This window comes from Thunnus thynnus, chromosome 13, assembly GCF_963924715.1.
Source record: "Thunnus thynnus chromosome 13, fThuThy2.1, whole genome shotgun sequence".
NCBI lineage: Eukaryota > Metazoa > Chordata > Actinopteri > Scombriformes > Scombridae > Thunnus > Thunnus thynnus.
The window spans coordinates 16,419,599-16,443,262 of record NC_089529.1 but is presented as its reverse complement, the minus strand read 5'-3'; the positions used below and the strand labels follow the sequence as shown (position 1 = coordinate 16,443,262).

Genomic DNA, 23,664 nt, shown 5'->3' with positions numbered 1-23,664 from the left:
AATAGCTTACATTTGACATGACTTACAACATATATTTTCTGAATTGTTGTGGGCTTTTTGCTAGCCGCTGGAGGTCATAATTAACTCACGTGTTAATATAATTCAGCACTGTCAGTTGCGGTCGGTTTATTGTTGACTGACACTACTCATGACCGCTTTGTTTACGTCCAGCACACACACGGTTAATCGGGATTGACAAGTTAAGGCTAGTTGCGCATGCGCAGGTGGCGCTGACAGAGGAAGCAGCCGGGGAGTAGTCAAATAGTCTACGATCAGAGAGAAAGACAGAGGAAAACGAGAGAGGACCAACAACCCGAGCTCAGCTGGGGTTCCTGCCCCTCGAAACAAGTATGCTCGTCTCGCCGCTGTCGCTTCCTCTCAGGTGTCCGTTTCCCGGTCGCTGAATGGCGCTGGTTACCGTGCAGCGTTCACCGACCCCCAGCACCAGCTCCAGCCCCTGCGTTTCGGTAAGAGCCGCCTTTATTGAACCCTCCTCCACCACCACCACCGACAACAACAAACCTAAACCTCTTTGCTATCGACGGCTACGTGAAGCTTCATTTCCGCTGTCTTTTTTTCCTTCGGCTGCTGACTGTCATAAAGTGCCTTGCCTTTGTACTCCTGCGCATGCGTGAAATAGAGCAGCTCATCATTGTCAGTTACAGTATCCGAGTCTTAACTCGCCGTTAAGTTAACCGTCTGGAAAAAAAGGTGTTTGTTGCTGCTGTATGAAAAGATAATACAACGTTGTTAGCTTAAGAGCAACTTTTGCCAGTTTCACCTCCAGTTTTAATTGTTCTCCACTGTTGACATGGTCCTTAGGCACATTTCCGCCAGTTCAAAGGTTCAAGTGGCAGTTAGCTAGCTACTATACACTCAAAATTAGAGAAGCTCCCGACTTTCATTGTTTGCGTGGTGAATATTGGTGGCTTTCCTGCTCCACTATGTGACTCCAGATTATAATGCTGTCTATCTAATGGTTTTTAGTTGCTGGGTATGCTATGTCTTTTAGCTATATAACTTCAAAGAAATATGTCATGCACTTCCGCTCGCAATAAACGCCTTGTGACACGCATGGACACTGGTATTTTACTCTTGCTGTATTGTTGTGGACGTGTGGCTTTCTAGCTTCCTCTCTGCATGCTTATTATAGTTTTCTGTCACCTCCCCAGACTGTATTTCGTTCCTTGTCTGAATGTTTCTTAATCTGTCTGCCTCCTTCTTCCTGTCTATTTCTCCCTGTGTGTGTGTGTGTGTGTGTGTGTGTGTGTGTGTGCCCATGCAAAGCAGCAGAGGAGCAGGTGGTTTTCCTGTTGCTGTTGCTCTCTGCTTGCCTTGTTTTCTACAGAAGCAGAAAACTCCATCAGACAAACAATCAGGGAGTGAGTGAGGAAGTAATATGCTTGCACACACTCTCTGTTTCCCATTACATCTCTGCTCTTTGTCTGTTTCACACAACTTTATACACTCCCTGTGTACATATGTTATTGGCAGCCTGTCCTTTTCTTCGTCAGAGTTGAGCGGCCAGTGTGATGTTGAACGTTGATGTGCTTTTCTTCCCAGCACTGGTTGAGTAGCCATTGTTACTGTCACTTCTGTTTTGGTAGAATAAATCACCCAAACAATAAAATGTATAGCAGTGGGCGATATAGATAAAATCCTCATAATTGTTTAAATTAGGGTTGCAACTAACAACTATTTTCTCGATTAATCGATTATATGTGCGGTCTATGAAATGTCAGAAAATTGTGAAACATTTCGATCACTGATTCCCAAAAACCCAAGATGACGTCCTCAAATGTCTTGTCCGTAACAGTCCACAACCCAAAGATAGTCAACTTTGTTTATAAAACGAAAAAGAAACCAGAAAATATTCACATTTGAGAGGCTGGAATCAGAGAATTTGGACATTTTATCTAATCAAATCGTTACAGCTCTAGTTTGTATGTATAATTTTAAATTCTGACATCTAAGTATATTGTGATAAATAGCTTTCATGGATGATATAACACACAGTTTAGTGTCTGTTTTGCTGAACAAGTGAATTCATTACCTGATAAATGATACTACTTCATCACATCGTTGCAAAAAATGATATAAAAGTTCAATATTGCTATAAAGCTAATTGATTTGTGGCTATAAATGTTCATGGCAAAATCTTTGACAGATGACAAAGCTTATACTGGCGTAATGCCTAACACAAATCACATTACCTGTTGCCTAAAATGCATCATTGTAAGCACAGACTTTCACATCCGTTTCCTTGATAGACAGACCCAGGTGAAGATTAGAAATTGTGTTTGAGAATACTTCACTTACTACCCCTAACTGCGTCACAAATAACAAACTGCAGTCAGGTTATTTTTACCAAGAATGTCGGTCCCAAACTGTCTGTGGTAGTTTTGGCCTTGTCCCTGTCTTTCACACCTTTTGTGTTTTTCCGAGCAAAACAGGTTCTGTGAGTAGGCATAATGATAACTGTCTTGCACTGTGTATGCATACATTTGTTCTGACTGTCTGTCTAGAGTGACGAGTATATGTAACAAGAATTTTTGGATGGTCGACGTTAAGCAATCAATAGGAAGGAGTGCAAGGGTCAAAGCAAAAGGGACTCTGAGCATAGCGACAGTTTCTGTTTGATGAACGGTCATATATGTTAGAGATGTAATAGTGAAACTTAGAGACTTTCATCATGACAGTGGTATAAGCTATAAAAGAAGAGGAAGAAGATAAGTATTAGTGTGATTTAGCAAGGTCAGGCAGGCAGGGGCGGTGAAAGATGTGAACTGTTTTCTTGTGGAAATATGCTTTCAAGTTTGAACCCGCATACATACAGTGATAACGCATTGCACAGACACATGTCTGGTTTCCTGTGTCTTGCTGTCATGTGGTGTGTGTGTGTGTGTGTGTATGTGGAGTCTTGTGCAAAGTTTCTCATGAGATGCCTGCTAGCTGTTTTTTTTTTTTTTTTTTTTTTTTTCCATCATCTTTACTTGAACTGTATGTTGAACCTGTCCGGCTTCATTGTCTCTGCCTCGTAATAAGGGCGTTTGTAGGGAAAACAAACACACATACTGCGCACACTTGGACACATTCATTTGGCCTCACTAGTTTTAACTTGGTGACTCCAGATATTCCCCGCTGTAACTTGTGACTCCCGTCGCAGTACAGACTTGTCCGCAGTTGTGCAGATCCTTGCCCAGTCTGCAAGTTCAGACTGCACATTTCCATAAGCTTTGGAAAAATCTCCTCACATTTCCATATATGCAAAAACCTCTGTGTCTTCTCATCTAAACAAGAGTACACAGTGACATGGAACAACAGCTTTGTCTAATCTGGTGAACTAAGAAAAACTCAATTATTATACATAGTAGTTTACTGTACAAATGGAAGAATACATATTTTTTCAGAGAGATGTCCCCTCACTCATTCTCAGTGTTGCTCTGTGTAAAACTCTTTGTCAAATACATTATTTCCCAGCATTGGTTGCTAAGCTGGTTGTAATTATAGACTCAGGTATGTAGCACGAAGTAAGGCATTGGATTTTTCTTTTTTTTTTTTTTTTTTTTTACTTTAAAAAAAATTGGTTCCAGATACTTTTTACACGAGGTGTTCAACAATCCACATGATCTATTTTAAATATCTATTGCATGAGTTTTGAGAGCCCGCAGTGGAAACCTGCTTTGAATACTGAGGCTGGGAGAGGGTGAGCACATCACAGATGTAACACTGAACTGGATCTGCAACAGTGTCACAAGACCCAACAGTAAATTCTGGCATTCAGACCCCTCCTTACTTTGCTTCAACAATATCTAGGACAAAACTCACTCACACAGCAAATTAAATACAGTGTACACAATTTGCATTGGCTGCATCAATCTCAATGGTGTCACAGATAAGAAAAAGATACTGTGATATGATTTTTCATCCTCATATATGCATATTTTTGTCTGTGCTCATTGTGGCCTATCATCAACCTGTAATCCACGTCTTCCTTTTTATGAAGCTGTTAATGGTTTTGTAATGTTGTTAAGCCTACATACACTGTAAACAAGATAAGCACCACCAGGCATTACAGGATAATTACCAGGTGTTTATCGGCCACTAATCCTTCTGAATCTGCAAGGCTTCGTTTTCCACACTTTGCTGATTAGATATGTTTGGGATTTTCCTCTTCTTCTCTCTCTCTTGTCTCCCCGTTTGTTTTTGTGTGTGAATATGTTATTCTGTGACCGGCCACACCTTAACAACAGACTGAGGTCATTTTCCTGGAGAGTGCACAAATTGAGTTGAAGCTGAACTCTGCTCTCCCTCTTGTCTCTCCGCGCTGCCGCTCTGCTCTCTGCTCATTCAGTACTGAACACTGTGTTGGATGCTATTTGTGCTTTTTAATGTGTTTGTGCCTGTATGTTTGTGTGTGAATATAGAAATACACAATCTACTCTTTTTTTGTTTGTTTTAACTCAGCATAGAACATTTAATGTTGCCAAAACATTTCACTATTTTAGATTATCATCTTCCTCATTTGAAGGTGGGCTTTACTATAATAATCATAGCTATATTTATAAAGCACTTTTCTAAAGTAACTTTACAGAGCATCGTCTTGCAAGACCAACATTATGCTTATGATCGCAGTTAGTCTTCATCAATTTTTACCTTCATTACTAATAGTTTTATGCATCACATATACTGTAGTTTCCTCTATAACAACCCAAAAAACTAAAAATAATTTCTCAGAAAAAAGGCTGGTCTGTTATCTTTTAACTAGGGCTGCAACTAATGATTATTTTCTTTATAGATTAATCTGTTGATTATTTTCTCGATTAATCGATTTGTTATTTGCTCCATAAAATGGTGAAAAATGTTGATCGCTTTTCTCAGAGCCCAAGGTGACGTCTTTTAAATGTCCTGTTTCCTCAACAGTCCACGACCCAAATATATTCCGTTTTCTGTCATAGAAGACTAAAGAAACCAGAAAATATCATTATATGTGAAACTGGGATCACAGACATTTTTTTTTTCTTAAAAAATGACTTTGGAAAGATACTGAACCCCAAATTGCACCCGATGGCTGTGACATTGGTGTGAGAGAGTGTGAATGCATTAGATTCTTCTCCTCATGAGCAGGTTGGCATTTTGCATTGCAGCCTCTGCCATCAGTGTATGAATGTGTGTATGAATGGATGAATGTTGGCATGCAGTGTAAAGCGATTTTAGTGGTCAGAAGACTAGAAAGGTGCTATATGTATTTATACAAGTGCAGTCCATTAAAAAAAATTATTCAAAACCATTTAATAATTTTCAATTAATCAACTAATCGTTGCAGCTCTGTTTTGAACAAAAAAATTGTGATGTAAATAAAGTGCTACACAGTTAGGTGATCTAAATTAACTATTAAAATATATTCTAACTAAAATCTCTCAAATGAATCCTGAGAAATTCAAATGTACGTACGATCAATTATTCTAACACATAAACATCAAAATAATGAACATATATGCAATAATTATATAGATTTTAATGTTAAGTTGTGTCTCTACCCTCAAGCTCAGTTATTGACCATCCGATGCTGCACTGTACTTCAAAATTATAATGTGTTATTTTCTCATTTTATCTCCTCAGGAGTCCGGTAGTGGGGAGGATGACCGCCGCTCTCAGCCAAGGAGGTAAGATATTGACTCGCTCTGTTTCAAAGCGCCATCATCTTCCCCCTTTCTGAGCTCAGCATTAAAAAAAAAAAAAAGAAAAGAAAGAAACTTCCTCTTGTGTCCTCACAAATATTAACCAGAAGTCTGGATCACAGTGATGTTTACTGGTGGTGATTTAAGAGACTTGCCTTCAATAAGAGCATCTACTGAAGTGTCAGTGAGCAAGATGCCAAATCAGAACAGAGGGCCTGTTCTGTCGCTGCCCCTGACCTCTGACTCGGCTTAGACGAACAAGGCAGAATATTGTCTTTACCTGAAGTAGCACTTGATGATTAATCATTACATGTTTCTGACCCTGCAGGACTTCCTTCCTCTCCTGTTGACAAAGAGCTCTTGTGCTATTGTCGCGTCACAGTCCTGGTCTGTCCCTTGTTGCTTCGGGCGTTGAACTGGAGTTGGGAATCTGGTTCATCCTGTGTCACTTAACCACAAATGCAACTTTTTTTTTTGTCCACCAGCGAAATCAGAAATTCTCTCCCACTCCCTACTGTGTTTATTTGTTCTAGATACACATGATACCAGTGAACCTTAGCTGCTGTAATACTCGTACTTCCGCCTACGCTTTATTTGTCCCTTTAATAACGGATGAAATCCTGAAATCCTCTCATGTATGAGATAATTAGCTGCGGTTTGCTGGCTGTCCAACAGAGGGCAGCAGGGTCTGTGTGAGTCAGCTCTGTGTATGTGGGTCAGGGGAGCTGCACTGCTGATCCAGGGGCAGATTGTTAGCCACTCCCAAAGTCAGAGTGCCTCTGTGTCTGTCTGGTCATTGGAGCTCTGTGCCATCCGACTGAGAGGGCTGTCTGTATTTGTGCAGCTGGGAGTGAAATCTATATTCACATGCTGAGGCCGTGTGTGTGAACACAGAGATAGGAACTGGTCATTTTGATTTAATGTGTTTTGTTAACCGATCATATTTTCAGTGTCTTGTTTTGAAGCCCTACTAGTTTTACGTGGTTATTTGACCATTGTTTACACTCTGTTAGTCATTTTATCTTTTGTATCTAACTGTCCAGATGCCTTCATGCTCCCCTTTCATACTGATATACACATTTGTCTAAATGGGACACTTTCAATGGCAATCAGGGGTCCTCTGATGCTTTCTTTGTCTGTATTCTGTACCACGAAAATATGGATATATTTTTAGTTTGTATGGACTTTTTTTGTCAGCTGCATGGTGGATTGTTAGATGTTAAGACTGGCAGGTGTCACAATGGTTGAACTTGCTGTTGATGTGTTTCTAGTCAGTCTTATGTTTTGGATAGTATTGTTTCTAGTCAAGTCTATAAACGGTAAAGGGTCAGGAATCTTGTTTAGATTTAAAATCATGGACGTTTTGTGTTGAGATGAACCGTTCTTGGTATTCAACATATAGATAAAGCCTGGGAGACCATTAAAAATTATGAAATATAGGGAAGTAACAGTGAATTGTACCTTTCTTTCTCTTTTTTTCAGTACAAAGGTATGTTTCTCTTTGTACATCTTAAACTCCAGAAACATATTCAGTAGTATACTTTGGCAGGCACATATGACCTGTTTTTTTTTTCTTAACACTTATGTTTTCTTTTTGTTCACTGGTTTATTCTAGTTATATAAATTCTGCTTCACACTTAACGCCCAAACTTCATCTGCTAACTTTACTGCATGTTTTGAGTAACTTTCAATATCTGGAACAGGCCACAGAGTTGATAAGAGCCAGATAATTAAGGAAAATGTGTCATGAGTCATTTCACATAATGTCAACAGTCTGAACAATCCTGTTAAAAGGAAGAACATTTTGCAACAGATAAAGAGAGCAAATGGAGATATTGCATTTTGTTTTTTAAAGAAATACACTTAATTAAATCAGAACATGAAAAGTTAAATAATCAGACAAATATGTAAGTTAATTTCTCCTCATATAAATCCTCAAGAAGAGGGGTAGAAATTTTGATTTTGATTTTTGGCCTAAAAGACACATATAGACAAATACAAACGATATGTGGTGTTGACTGGAATGCTAGATAATGTACCAGTAACTCTGATTAAGTGTTGTTTCTAGTCAGTCTTATTGTTTGGATAGTATCTCACTGCCCAAAGCAAAAAACAGCACTATACATTACATGTATAATAAAGGAGCGTCACAAGAGAGAAGTACTTGTAACATGGTCGCATATTTCTTGGCAAGCAATCATTGACTTAATTACTGCCACAATCGCTGATTTCATACATGTACATCATGCATTGGGCTAAAGACAGTCATTAATCAGCATTATGGACAAATACGCTGTCTGCTGGTGGTGATGTACCACAGCAAAAGCATGAGAGAGGTCATGATGTAGTGGAGTAAAATGAGTCTGTGTCAGTTATGGTGGTTAGTTTGGGCCAAGATCATTGTAATTAATTTTCTCAGTGATGTCTAGTTCTCTCAATACAATCCCATGTATTGCTTTTCATTCAAAACTGCAGTGTAGTTTACAAAGAGAGAAGAAGAATTCAATAAAACGATGCCCGTGCACTGAATTAATGCTCCCGAAATCCAAGGAGCAGGTTGACTGCTCTCAGCGTCACTGCTGACGACAACAGGGCTGCCTGTCGTGCCGTAGAAGTCAACAGCTGCTGCAGAGCTGATCCCAGACACAGGTAGCGACACTGAGTCAGACTGGAATAATGCTGTAGTGATGCTGCGTGTCTGCGTAAGCAAGGCCCACTGCAGTGCTGCTGATTGAAGCCAGTGACATCAGCAGAATAATGACATCAGCCAGAGCAGCAACGTCACTGCAGGATCTACAGAAGCGAAATCAGAGGGAGGAAGAGGAGTTTATTTCTGGTCTTTTATAATCTGTATGGTTCTTTAGTCGGATGAAAACAAATGAGGAATTATTTGTCTGAATGGGAAGGACATTGAAGGAATTACATTTGTAGTCTTTTGTTTTTCTACACATGTACATTTGCCTTACAGCTTACAGTTTGTGTGCCTTTAAGACTCCAAATCAATGTTTTCACTCACTTTGTTGTAATCAAATATGCTGTCTCTTACTACGCCTGGCAGATTGATTTGACTATAAATAATCAGACTTCCTGTTGTATACAAATGCCTACAACACTCAACTGCTGATAGGATAGATGCTAATCAATTGTGTGTGTGTGTGTGTGTGTGTGTGTGTGTGTGTGTGTGTGTGTGTTTCAAATAAATAGCAAATACCGAATACCTGGTCTGCACTGTATTGTATATCTGACGTTGTGATCACTAAGGTGACTCGTCTGTGTGTTTGTATACATGGAGACATAAGAGCAACAGAGTAGTGTCTGGTGTCTGTCTGCATGTAACATCCACATCCTGGCCTTCGCTTGTTGTCACTGGATGGTGTGAGATGGAACTTGAGATACGGGTCCAACAACACAAACATAAACATGTGTGTTGCTGAGAGTCCATGACCACTACGACTACCTGACCCATGCAGACTGAGAACAGGATTATGGCCCAGGACAAGTTATAAGCTAGACCTGCAACGCCTTGACAAAACGAAACAAACATTTCTGTCTCCAGCAGAAATGTGTATGACTTGAGTTGTGCACGTTAGACAGAAGGTGTTGATGTTTTGTTTATCTGAGACCAGCTGAAGAATGATAATAGAGAGGCGGAAGTGGTTTTCAAGGGTCGATGTTGTGAGAAGAGTCAGCCAGACAAAAAGAAAGCAACATCATGAGAAAAAAAAAACAAAGGTTGTGGTGAGTGTTGAACAGGAAGCTGAGGTGTTGATTCGGTAACTGTCAGATTAAGCAGCTGTTATCAGTCAGTGATGAAAACCTCTGGATGAGTATTTAAGTCTCATAGTGTAACATTAATGGACCATTTAATATTTATATCTACATTAAACTCTTGTTCCTCTGCTGGATATCTCTATCTCCTTTTTAATGTTTCCACTTTTCTGCTTGACGCTGTTGTTACATCATCTAGTGTATTTGATATGTTAAACCACTCATGACTCAACAGGCTAATAAATAAACAATTTCCTACTTGTAAAGATCACAGAGCCTGTAACATTATGTTGAGTTAATAAACCCACTTCAGCACTCCATCTTGCTACTGAATCACACCACCTCGCTGCGTGATTAAGGAGAGCATACACGTGTTAAAAAACATAATAACACACACAGCGCATACTGTGTAAAAACAGCGCTGCAGTTGTTGATTATCCTGTGATATGAAATGGCAGTCAGGTGGTGGCCACACGTTTACCCTCGGTTTGTAATCTATCCTAAAAATTGAAACCACGAGGGATCAACAAACAAGTCTAAGGTTAAGTTTCTCCTCAGTTCACAAGTTGCCTGATGTCTCCTTTTTTGATTTCTCAATCCTTTTTCTGTTGTTGTTGTTGTTGTGCTGTTGTTGAGCTGTTGCTGGAAGAAGATTAGGTGTCAAGTGTCGCTGACTCTGGTGAGATTTTTTCCTAAAGGCAACAGACCCAGAGTTGGTTACACAATGTTGTCACCCTTCCTCCAGCAGCAGGGTTCAGACAACACAAATGTGATCAGTGTGTGGCTCGCACTCCACAGAGGATACCCCTCCGAGTATGGGTAGTAATTAATGCTTAAGCAGGAGAAGTGTTGTCATGGAAGCTTAGTCACCAGTTTTCCAATGCTGTTGTCACTGTGAGAAGAGAAAATTATTAGTTGGGGGTCGGTGATAAAGACAAAAATGACACTAGCCTATAACCATGAGACCCTCTCCTGACAGAAAGGGACAATGTCTTGAATATCTGTTGAGGCAGAGAGGACTGTTTCATGTTGTGTACTGTAGTTGATGTTCATAAAACTGGACTGAAGGAAAACTGAAAGTCAAACTAGTCATTTTCAGCTGGCAGTCTAAAGTTAAGTGTTGAGGGATTTGTTAGTTTAGAGGCTACAGTCATTTGAATCAGGCTAGAAAGCTGTGGTCCGCTGAATAAAGACGCAAAAGGAAAATGAATAAGATGAATAAGCTCTGTTGAATAGAGAATACAAGTTCAAGTGGTCAAGACGGGATGGAAAAGAGGAAACTGTCAACTGTGACAACGCTTAATAGGAATCTGACTGATATAATCAACCACAGCTTCTTCAAGCAAAAAGAAAAATCTAAAACAAGGGGGTGTCCTGCTGGCCCAGTGGTTAAGATGCATACCTTATGTTGTGATTGCAATGAACCCAGATAGATCCTGGCTGGGGACCTCTGTTGCATGTCATACACGCATGTCATTTTAAAAATGGGAGCTCAAGTAAATACCATTAAAATAAACTCAGAAGAAGAAATAAAACATACCATTCCACATTTACTTCCCTCAATGGGTCTCATGTCCTATAGTATAGTGCCTATATTTTGTCTGTTTCATACCTGCTTGAACAATTCAAATGCAGTGTAATGCCATAATGCTGGATCATATATCTGCCTCACATATACAGTATGTAATGAGAGGGGCACGCCGTCAGGACCTGTTGTTGACATGGATGTATAAAGAGAACTGGATACAGCGTCGGAGGCGGGGTCCAGTTCATTTCTGTGAAAGTTGCTCAGTGGCGCATGAAGCCAAAAAAAGCCACGTCCTGAAAACATACTGCGCATGCTCTATGGGCCCAATGCACCCATGGAGCATGCTCACTACAGACTTCTGCCAGCCAAGACGGCTAACTCTCAGTTTAGCCCTCCGGCTAACTTGAATGGGGATAAAATGATTCAATCATGTGGCTCCTCTAGACTTTTGAAATGTTATCAGACTGAACGGCTCAAATTCTGATAGTGAAACGAATCATTTCGTGGGGGTTGTGACACTCAAAAAAATGTATCTGCTGATTTACAGACATCTCTATAACAGTGTAAGTCTATGGGAAAAAGTGTTTTGGGGCCCAATAGCATCACGTGATGTTTGGCCGTTATGTCAAATTTGCTTCAAAGCCCTCCGCTGTTCCTGTATCCAGCTCTCTTTATACATCCCTGTTTTTTGAGCAACCACTTCCTGTTGCATGGTTTGCAGTAGGCTACACCATCAGGGACTCTGGGGAGTCATTGTGCAAGGAAATCCTCATGAATTTCTGTAACATCTTGAAGATATTGTAAACCAATGTGTCAATAAATCTTGGAAAGATACTGCTATAACCCCAACTAATCCTATAAAAACGTTGTTCTATTATTAATTCATTTATAACTTTTCAAAAGAATTGATTAATTTTGTTTTCTTCTCCCTGTTTAAGCCATCCCGTTGTCAATGGCTGTCATACATTCACCACGGCATTAATTACCTCTCATACAGCCGTTGACACACCGCTGTTTTTCCCGATTGGACCATGTGTGTCTCCTCCCCTCCAGCGGCAGGATTTACCGCAGCCTGCTGCAGATAAATCAAACACTACCACAGAGCAGATGTTACGAAGCACCTGCTCTACATCAGCAAGTGCCAAATAACTGCATGTCCGGTCATCTCTGCCGTCCATAAAATCCATATTACCGCGTTTTGTTTTGTTTTTTTAAATCTCGTGTTTGGTGTCATGTAGACGGATATTTACAAAATCCGTTATTTAAGGCAAGACGTAAAAGCGAGTCGTTCCTGTGTTTTTACAACAACCCTGGCACTGCGGAGTGACACCCTCCACACCATAATAGCGACTATATCGATAACTACAGTCCGCTTCTGTGCGCCCTGCCCCCGCCACCGGAGCAGCGATGCCTCCCGGTGTTGTGACCGCGCCACGGAGCTCATCAACCGGCTGCTTCTGCGCCTGCTGCGCGGGGACGATGAGACCTTATTTCACCGAGAACTCAGTGATCTCTCAGGGGGAAATATATCAGCTGTAAGTTCACTGAATGAATACACTGTGCTCAGAGTCTTAGGCTTTCCATGTGAAGTATTTAAGTATTAGTTCAGATGGTGTGATGTCTATTTTTTAATGTGGGCTGCTAGAATCTGGTTTTATTGCACAGCCAGTGGTTTGACAAATTTTTACTGACTTGAAGCTTACTTGGACAATCCTCTTATATCCTGCATTGACACTATTAATGTTCTCAGTTGCCCTGCTCTTCAGTACTCGGTTACAGTAATCTGGTATGACAAAGGCATGTGGTTTTTCCATGATGACTCAATGGGAAGGATATGACAGCACAGCAGCAGCAAAGACGGTGACTGCAGGAAGATGTTTCCTTCCCTTCTGCTTGTGAAATGTGTGCCAGATCCCTTGATTCGTCCGCTCACTTTTTGTTTTAAACGTTGAGCCTTAAATGCACCTTGAGGGGACTCAGCAGAAAGGCACACAGTGTACCTGAGACAGACTGTTCCTGAGGCAGAGGATGTGATTAGTCTTTCTGCCCAGAGTCGTCGAAGAACAAATGACAGGAATGAAACTGGCATTTACTGGTAATTTATTTGACGTGGTTTCTTTACACTTACTGTAACCAACCATCATTTTCACTTGTAAACGACATCTGTGTGTGTGTCTGTGTGCATTAGTGAGAGAGTGCAAACTCAGCTATCAGCATCCTTCCTCTGTCACTGACTGTTGAGGTCTGAGGATTTGTAGGGTTGGCACATGAAAGTGTTATGATTTAAAAAAGGAAAAATTCCAAAATATATGGTATATGGTTTTCACAACTTCTGTCTAGTGTTGTCAGTGTTTCCAGTGTGCACAATCCCCCGTCGCTGTTGATCCCCCTGCTGGCCTGGGGAGGGCGTAGAGGCTTTTTCACTTGAAAGGAAAGAGTTAAATTGGGAGATGATTATACTTGCAGACATTCATGCTAAATGCCGCAGACCTAGATTTAGTTTGCAAGAACATGTATAGCCTTTTGATTTCACCATGATGGAAAGTGAGTGAGATAAGACTGTAAAAAAAAATAAATAAATACATTTTAATGATTGTAACATCTGTGGATGTCACAAATGTCTCTACAATTTTCCAACTTGGGAATGTGACTGGACTTTAAGGCCCATTCTGAAGATGAGGACTGCCTAATTACTGTCGTTCTCACAGCAGAAGATGTCAGAATGGGACTTCCTGTCTCTTATAGACTTTCCTTAGCGTCTTCCTATATTTATCTCTGCCCTCAGCATTGAGTGACAAATAGAAAGTCAGGGATCGCTGGTTGTGAAACTACATTCACCCCATTCTTATAAAACACAAGGAGGCTTCTTCTTCTTCCACTCAGCTTAATCTCAGGGCCACAAAACTCTTTGTTGAGTATAAGCAATGTGCAACATTGAACATGCTTGCTTGCTATGATTTGCCTTATTTACAACAACTTGAAAATATTCAGTAAATTCCAGAGAAGTGTGAAAATCAAAGGAATGCATCAGGGATCCAAGTCCATCACGTAACTCTATTGTTCAGTGAACAGTAGCGCCAAGTAGCTTAGCCGGAGCTGCCCATTTCATGCCACGTACTTCTTCAGATATGTGTCATAAAGAACTTAAGTCTAAGTCTGAGATAATTAAGTTGTGATAGCTTACTGAGAAGAAAGATAAGAACTGCAGGTAGGTCTGTTTGTTTAAGGGAGAGGGCGAGGTTGATGTGGAGAAGATAATAGGTTAGTTAACTGGGTGGAAAAGAAAGTTGTCTTTTTTTTTGTCCTCTATAACTCAACATGCCTTTGTGTTTTATGCATCATGTCATTTTTATGAACAGTTAAGATCATTTAAGCCAGCACATGTTATTGGAACCAGCTGGTGTTCGTTGCAGTCAAGTGTCTTGAGGTTGTGTCTGTCCATTATTGTTTTGTATGAGATGTTTGTACAGGATATCATGTGTATTTTGTAAGAAAACATAAGATTAAATCGCTATTATTGAAACATGTTCCATTTTTAGACCACCAAATCCTTCATATTCAATATTCAGCAGATGTTTTCATGCTGTAGAAAAAAAAACAACTACTGCTTCATACGGTTTAGGAGATACACAGAGAGCTGGAGAATCACCAAATGTACAATTTAGTTCTTTAAAAATTGGTTTAGTTGGAACAAATTTGTAGTGCGTTTGACTGTCGGGGAAACAAGACTAGACGAGTCTACAGCCATGCTCGCGGCTCTGTGAGGCTCATAATGACAAAGCTAACCGTGCTGATGTTTAGCAAGTATGTTTATCATTTTCACCGTCTTAGTTTAGTGTGTTACCATGCTAATTAGCAATAAACAAAAAATACAGGTGATGTGAATGGGGGAAAAGTCATATTTCAACCTGGACCAAAGTGGTCGACCAACATTGCCATCCCATGATGAATTGTATTATCGCCCCTAATTTTATTCCATCTTCTCTCTCTCTCTGTCTGTCCAGCATCAGTGAAAGTTTCCTGACAGTTAAAGGAGCTGCTCTCTTCTTACCTCGAGGAAATGGCTCCTCCGCTTCCTCTGCCTCTCGCTTCTCACAGCTGCGCAGCAAACATGCAGGTGAGGTCAAAGTTCTTCCCCAAGCATGTTCAGTATCAAGCATCATCCCACCATCTCACAGTTTAAATATGTTCTTTTGTTCATGAAATGTTAATTTAAGCACCTGTAGTAATAATTGGTAAATAGGGTTTCATTAATTTACTTAATTTACAGCTGCAGTTCTTAACACTGATCAGATGATTTATTACTCTCGTCTTACCAGGAGACATCCAGCAGCATCTACAAACCATGTTCACTGTCCTCAGACCAGAGGACAACATCAAACTGGTGGGTACACACAATGACACACACACACACACACTATAATCTTAAGGTTGTCAATCAACTGTCAAGGCACCAATTATGTTTCTCCCGTTCCAGGCGGTCCGTTTGGAGAGCGCCCATGCTCAGGTCACCCGCTACATGGTGGTGGTTTCAACCAACGGTCGCCAGGACACAGAGGAGAGCGTGGTACTGGGTATGGACTTCAGTCCCGTAGACAGGTGAGAGACTAGTATCCAGACGCGTACCTGTGCCTGCCTGTTTTCATACAGTGCATAAAGTTGTAACATGGAGACTTTTTTCTCCCCCCCAGCTCATGTTCGGTAGGGCTTGTTTTGCCCTTATGGAGCGACACGTTGATACATCTGGACGGAGATGGGTATGAACATTTCCAACACATCATGCTTTAATCACAGAGCCAACACACACCAAATGCCAGGCTGCTAAGATGGCTGACAGCATCTTTTTTCTTTTTTTTTTACCTCTCTCTTCTGTGCCCACTCTCTTCTTGCTCTCAGGGGTTTCAGCGTGTCAACTGATAACAGAGTGCATGTATTCAAGCCTGTTTCTGTGCAGGCCATGTGGTGAGTCCCACTGTATTAATCACACGACTCGGTAGAAATGGATATACATTCAGTATCTGCCCTTTTATTAATTGCAAGCGTTGGTATCGGTATCTAAAGCATATCCCTGCCATTTATTTGTCTCTCTCCACCTCATCTCATATTCACTCCCCTCTCTCACAGGTCGGCCCTCCAGTCGCTCCATAAAGCTTGCGAAGTGGCTCGTTGTCACAACTACTTCCCAGGCAGCTTGTTCCTCACCTGGGTCAGCTACTATCAAAGTAGGGTCTCCTCCGACCAGGCACGAATCAACGAGTGGAACGCCATGCAGGATGTGCAGTCACACCGTGCCGATTCACCCGTCCTCTTCTCTGATGTGTAAGGATCCCTTTTTATTTTCTCCCTCTGTTTTTTTTGTGAGATGAGTTACTGTCCATGCTACTACATCTACTGAGTTTGTAGTAGGAGGTTTGTTCATGACTGTATGTTAGCAGTAACGCTTCATGTAAGGAAATCGGCTTATTTCATACATTGTATTTCAATGTCTAATGTTTCTGCAGACCTACCGAAAGAGAACTGACAGAGCGTCAGATCAAAACCAGTTTGAGGGAGATCATGATGCAAAAAGACCTCGAGAATGTCACCTGCAAAGAGGTGAGTGTCTGCTTCAGATGCTGGACTTGAAGGTCCCTCCCAAAGTATAATTGTATACTAATTGTAAACTTGCATGTTCAAGTTCCTTTTTAGTATCGGAATTTAAATGTAATGTGCCTGCGTTTGAGGTTTTAAGATTTTATCTGTGTGTCTGCTGGATGGATGTTTTCTGTAGATCCGCACAGAGCTGGAAATGCACATGACATGCAACCTCCGAGAGTTCAAGGAGTTTATCGACAATGAGATGATTGTCATTCTGGGTCAGATGGACAGCCCCACAGAGATCTTTGATCATGTCTTCTTGGTAGGTTGAACCCAGGACATTGAAATCCATAAAATGATTAACTGCTTAGCCGGATCACAAGTTAATTAAAAGAACAGTAGAAAATACAAAGTGTCTCATGAATAATTTATCTCTACTTTTAAGTGAAATGTATGAACACTAGTGATATTAGCCTTAATCCATGTCTCGGGAACCTGGCAAAATATGAGATAGTCTTGTGTAATCCTGAGTTTTTCCCAATTTCAAGGTACTTTGTTCTTGTTTGGTTTGGAGGGCCAGTAGATGTTAGGCTTGTCTTGCCACAGGATTGAAGCATTATGAAACACTCAGTTGAAGGCTCTGAACTAGGATTGCTTTTGTTTCCTACAGGGATCTGAGTGGAATGCATCCAATTTGGAGGAGTTGCAGAAGAGCGGGTAAGGAAGACAACAAAACCCAGAGCAGAAGCTCTATTGAAGTCAATAAAAAATATACAATTTTGTTTTAATGAAATTTAAATCTGATGTGTTAAAATACTCTTCAGTCTGCCATCCACATAAGCTCTGATTTTCTAATCTCTCCTCTCAGGGTTCAGTACATCCTGAATGTAACAAGGGAGATCGATAACTTCTTTCCCGGTGTGTTTGAGTACCACAATATCCGTGTTTACGATGAGGAGGCCACTGACCTGCTTGCCTATTGGAATGACACCTATAAGTTTATATCTAGAGCCAAGTGAGTTCCTGTTTTGTTTTTTTTTCTCTGATCTGCTGATCTTGTTTGGGGAAAAGCAGTTAGTTCCTTTGGAAAAACTTGACAGAATCATATTATCTGCCTTAATGTTCACAGTGATGTGAAGGCTGATGTGCATGCTTGAATCATATCTAAACCAGGAAAGCCGGGTCCAAGTGTCTGGTGCACTGTAAAATGGGTATAAGTCGATCTGCAGCCACGGTGATCGCCTACGCCATGAAGGAGTACGGCTGGGATTTGAAAAAAGCCTTTGATTACGTGAAGGAGCGTCGAGCTGTGACCAAACCCAACCCCTCATTCATGAGACAGCTGGAGGAGTATCAGGGCATACTGCTGGCCAGGTACCCACGCACTCACACCATTATATTACATGTGGATGGGTGGATGTAGCATGATGCTTACACTGCACGCACTGTACACACTTTGATGTTAACTGAATAAAACCTAAATCCATCAAAGGTGTGTAAACAGAAACAGGCACATTTAGTTTAATGATTTTAAATTGCTCAAGGATGTTTTCATTTAATTTGGTAATAATTCTATAGAACCTATGGCTGGAAAACTGAGTGAAAGGAGCTTAAAACACTCTGTTGAGCTAAAGGGAACTGCAGAGTTGGTTGTAATTCTCTTCTCCTTTCAAATTACACACTCATTTGATCCATTATTAACATGATGATACGGTTTAGTGCAGCCTTAAAGTGCATTTCATAACATATCTATCATTGAAATTATATTTTCAACAATATTCTTTTTAAATAACAAACTGCATGTATGTGAATGTTTATGTATATACGTATAAATAAAGAGAAAAGAGCTGATATGAATAGACAATGAAATACTACATTTTTGTTTATCCTCTCCCCTTTGTGACATACTCCTGCAGCAAGCAGAGGCACAACAAACTGTGGCGTTCTCACTCCGATAGCGACCTGTCTGAGCACCATGAGCCACTGTCTAAATCCTACGCCCAACCGCACAGCCTGGGCCGCTCCGACCCCCATAACCAGGCCAGCAGCCCACTCGGTCCCTCTGTGAAAGAGCTGCTGGAATCACTGGGGACTTCATCCAGCACTGGCAAAGCAACACACTCCACTAGCCAGCCTGATACTGGCATCCAGTTCAGCTCCTCATCCTTTGAGGGGGTGGCATCACTATCAGGTGACACTGAAGCTCGAAGCCTCGAGGCTCCCTCTCATTCTGCTGTAGCCCAGATCGACCCCCCTTGTCCTGAGTCCGCAGCTGGCTCTGTGTCTCCGCTATCTCCTCCGCTCTCCAACGGGGTATGTGACTCTGAGGTGCAGCCGTCGTCACCTCCTCTCTCCCAGCCAAGGGCCGCCACTGTGGTGCCTGAGCCTCAAAAGACAGACATGGTGACTGTTGCAGAAAGTGTTTTGCTGGGCCAACCTCACCCACCTCCATCCCTTCACCACCTCCCCCTCTCTCCAGCTCCGTCCCCGACTCCAACCTGCGCGGATGAGGTTATCAAACCACAGGTGTCGTCCTGTTCTCTGCCTGTGATTAAACCGATGCAAGCGTCAGTGCCTGAGCCCATGACAACACAAACACCAAGCACACAACAAGCTGGACCCCAGTGTCTGCCTGCACCAGTGCCTGTCAGAAAACAAGACTGTGACCCACACACGTGTGGCTCGTCTTTGGATGGTTCAGCAGCCCATCCTCCCCTCACTAGTGATTTTAACAGCTACCCCAGTGCCATTCCACAAGACAACAAAGTGTTGTTCGGCCACAGTGCGGATCACATTAACTTTTTCAGTGCCAGGGAAAAGTTCAAGGGAATGACTCAAGATGGTAAGACTCATAGTGCTGCGGTGCAGCAGTCGGCCCAGCTGAAGAGTTGTGGCAAGGAACAGCAACCACTGCCTCAGGAGGTCTCCGCTAGTGAGGGAAAAGAGGAGGAGAAAAGAAAGGTAAGGATGTAGCAAAACTTTCCAGAATGACTGCACACCTATTTCCATTGAAAGCACCAGAAAGATTGTCTCTGTCATCATCTTCTCCGGTTTATGTGACTGGAAGCTTAGACAAGAAATTGTGTTCGCAATGGAGATAAGTGTGCAGATGTTTTGATCTTTTTTAAGGATTAAGCTTGTGTAATACACTCAATACAATGTAATATTGATTATCAAATGATTTCTTGGATTCAAAAAATGTAGGATGTTTGGGAGTTTGTTAAACCCACAGCAGTTACATATGGTTTCCAGTGATTCATTTGTTCCAGTTGTTAAGCTTTTGGGTTACTGAGTTGAAGGGTGCCACCTGGTGGCGTAAAGGTAGAACACTCCATTGCAGAGTGTCTTCACATCTGAATCAGTTCTACTTAAATGGCTTCTGAATAAAGTGGTGGATGTACTGATAATTTAATTTTAAACTTCGTTATTTTTCTGTCTTTTAGCAAATCCCTGTGCAGGTCACAGGACTGAAGCCTGCAGTGCACACAGAGGCTTCACCTCCCGGCCCTCTCAGCCAACTGGGTCATGAGGGCCCCCAGGACCAGGAAGTGAGGAAGTCAAAGCAGGAAATAGAGGATAGTTGTGTTTTTTCACAAAAGGAAGCTCAGAATGTAAAAGAGGAAGTGAAAAACAAAGAAGACGAGGAGGCGGCTCCTGCTCGTCTCTACAGCGATTGGACAAGGGGCTCTGTGCGGCGTGTGACGCGACAGCTGGAGCAGCGAATGAAACAGGAGCATGACTCTCCATCACCCTCCTCGTCCCCGCCGTCCCACTCCAGCAGCTCTTCCTGCTCTCAGTGGCGTCCATCCGGCGCAACAATGTCGCAGGTGTCAGTGGATAGCGCTGTGCAGGAAGACAAAGAGGAGGATGATGGGAAGTTTGGTTCAATGAAGAGGGAGAGTGGTGATGTATTTGAGACGGGGGAACTAGGAAATGATGACGGAAGCACAAAAGAACACAAATTCCAGCCTGCTGATACTCGATCGCTCTCTACCTCTTCTTCTTTCCACCACTCAGCCCACTCTCCCTTTGCCTCTGTGAACTTCCTGTGTTTGGAGGGCGTGACAGAACTGGAGTCGGGCACGGACTGGGACTGCTCCACAGAGGTACCCCATAGTGACATTATCATGAGGGAGACATGGGAGACTTTGTGCGAGCTGGGCGCCTTTCTGCAGCAGGTGAGCGTGGGCGGAGCCCGCAAGGCCAGGTGTGTGGACCAGGTTTTTGGCCTCAGCGCTGGAGCAACACAGAAGCGAGGCAGCAGCACCCAGAAGAGGGTCAGAGAGGTGGAAGCCAGGATCCGCCAGGCAGGGCTGACCCCTCCATCCCTGATGAAGCGCTCAGCATCTCTGGCTAAGCTAGGCTGTCTGGAGCTGCTAGCCAACGACCTGAGTGAGTGGGAGCTCAGCCGCTCCTCTGTGGCTCCGTCCTCAGCAGAACCTCCCATCCATACAGCTAGTGATGAGTCCAAGAAGCAGCGGGTCCACAACTCTCCTTCCTCACCCAGCCAGCAGCCTGAAGTCATCGGGATCGGTGCAGAGAGGCTTTCCGAAGCTGGAGAAACCTCATCAGGAGTCTCTCCATCAAATCAGACTCCGCAGAGCTGTGTACTCCTTAACTCTAGCCAAGACTCTCTGCATTTGCCTGGGCCGACACTTATGACAACAAGGCAGCAATATGGAAGGACTCACCCTCTGAGGCGGCTTAAGAAAAGAACTGTTAGTACCCTTTACCACACCATGTAACCCTCACCATATGTGTGTCTGTCTGTCTGTGTGTGTGTGTGTGTGTGTGAGAGAGAGAGAGGGATCTTGTGCACCTGTGAGAAAATGGAAATTTACAGCGTATGTTGGATTGATTCAGCAAAACGAACCAATGCCTCTTGCCTTAAAGGATATGTTTATTAGTTTTCTGTATGTTTTTTTTTTTTTCCCCTGCAGATCCGCCAAGAGCGTCTGTGAAATCTGATATGAGGCACTTGTCTCAGTGCAAGAACAATTACAAGGCTATGAAGGTTAATTTAAATGATTCAAATTGAAACAAACACTGTGTAGTATAAACACTTGTAACATAAGTCATTCAAAAAGCAACAAAACCAATCATCGAGTTTTATACGAGTAACTTGTTTTAGACGTTGATAAGCCTGAGCCTGTATTTATTCACTCTCTACATCATTGCTGGTTTTTCCATTCTCAACTTGACACATTTACTTGATCGCTGTTGGTGGATTGAATAGTCCAACCTGGTGTTTGGTGGAATGTAGCCTCTGTTTTCCTCCTCTTCATGTCTCTTCACCTCAATGTTTAATAATCGTGCTGGATAGCTGCAAAGGAAATTATTCGGCTGTTTCTTCTGGTACAAGCTGACAGGTAAATGGATCCATTCAACACTCCTGCACCGACGATTACACAAAACAAACATGTACAGATCAAACTTGGGAGTCATTTAGCAGAAATACTGATAATAATGTCAATCAAAGTCAGTTCTGCTGTCTTGAGACTGATGCTAAATGTGGGGTCGTGGTAGCACCTGCGCATTTAAACACGTGAGAGCTCAAGTGGAATCTCTGACCACACAGGTTAGCGTTTTCAGCGGCTGTTAGGTGTTCAATCGTTACATTTCTGCACATTTGAACTAACTGGCTCACAATGAATCCCAATAGGAAGGCAAATCCAGAGCCGGTGACAGAAACATCAGCTAGGTTTATTGCGATTTATTGAAAGAAATTGGAAAGAGAAGAGGGATGCTGTGTTCGTTTGTTTTGTTTTTTTGTTTTTTTCAACTACACAATACCTCAATAAGTCTGAACCAAATCTGACCTGCACACAACTGTCATGCTCTGGATTCCTGGAATGTCCGTCTTAATCAGCAACTGTTTCAATTTCACTACTCAATAAACTGAGGTAAACTCATCTCTCTCATGTCTTCTCACAGTTCTGATGCCACTCAAACTAGATGTTTTGTTTTTGTATGTGTTACTGTGTTGGGGAGGAAGGGTTAGGTTGGGGAGTTGGAGTTAAAAGGCAGAGTGTATATTTGTGAGTTTCCTGCTTTGTTCTGTTCTGGGATGTAAAGATCTGTAATGTGAGTTGACATTTTAGGAACTGTACATGTTTTTATATCTGGCTTAAGTCTGTGTGAGAAGTGACTGTAGCACAACTTTACCATGTGGGTGTGTACTTTTCTTTTTTTTTTTAACTGATTATTGTCCCTTTTGTATGCATTTTAGGGGTGTGCCTGTGACTGGCAAGTGAAGCTTCTCTGCAGTCTATCAGAAATGTCTGTACAGGGAGGTCTGTCATACATGCACTTTACTCCCTTTTTAATTTTAATCTGTTTTTTTTTTTTTTTTTTTTTTTAAATGTATGGTTGCTACTTTCGGGGAACATGCTTAGGTAGTAAGCGGTTGTTGGGTATGCGTGTGTATTATTGAAATCTTTTTTTTTTTCCCTTTTTTATTTTAAACTATCAGTGTAAATATTCTTTTATATTATGTGCTTCAACTGTGACCATTAAAACAATGGAGATTAATGAGTCTGTTTTTGCTTTGTTTGTGTACAGTGATGTGAGGTAGTAACATAACATTGTCAACAATAAGAAGAGGTTGACAATAGTACAATAATGTGTGATTTGCTTCTTCTTCTTCTTCTTCTTTTTTTCTTTTTGAAACATTCTGTCAAAAGTTTGGACACACTTTCCACTTCACTTGATGAGAAAGTGTGTCCAAACTTTTGACCGGTACTGTGCATGTAGCAACGTCTAACACATTGTAAAACATTGTGGGTGTTTTTCATTCTATAAGATGAGTATTTTTCTCTTATATTTTAAGTTTGGTGATGTTAAATACTTGGATACTGTAACAAAAAAATTCAACAGAAGAAAGTCTTTCCAGAATTTAGTGTCCAGGTTGCATAAATCAAACCAAATTGTCAACAAGGAGCTTTTCTTCAGTGAGAGTAGTTTCAATGAAAACTGTTTGTTGATAGTATTGATTTAAATAAACTGTTGGTATTCATATCTTTGAATTGAGACAGAAAGTTAAAATATATCAAATATGAAAATAGAAAAATTATTAAAACCCTGTTCATATATATATATATATATATATAT

The 23,664-nt window shown here is 41.5% G+C and overlaps 1 protein-coding gene across 2 annotated transcripts; it reads left to right on the top strand.

Annotated features, from left to right (window-relative positions):
* The first annotated feature begins 214 nt into the window (after positions 1-214).
* Positions 215-23,085, top strand: ssh2b (slingshot protein phosphatase 2b). 2 transcript variants are annotated; one of them, XM_067608304.1, is made up of 15 exons: positions 215-467; positions 5,623-5,666; positions 14,982-15,094; positions 15,297-15,361; positions 15,455-15,576; positions 15,669-15,734; positions 15,874-15,939; positions 16,102-16,296; positions 16,479-16,572; positions 16,748-16,876; positions 17,225-17,271; positions 17,423-17,569; positions 17,728-17,928; positions 18,471-19,515; positions 19,998-23,085. In XM_067608304.1, the coding sequence occupies exons 1-15, from the start codon at positions 405-407 to the stop codon at positions 21,297-21,299; spliced, it is 3,699 nt and encodes a 1,232-aa protein (XP_067464405.1). In that variant the 5' UTR covers positions 215-404; the 3' UTR covers positions 21,300-23,085. The 2 variants fall into 2 exon arrangements, with proteins under 2 accessions (XP_067464405.1, XP_067464404.1); XM_067608303.1 differs by lacking the exons at positions 215-467; positions 5,623-5,666 and adding an exon at positions 12,071-12,512.
* The last annotated feature ends 579 nt before the right edge of the window (positions 23,086-23,664 follow it).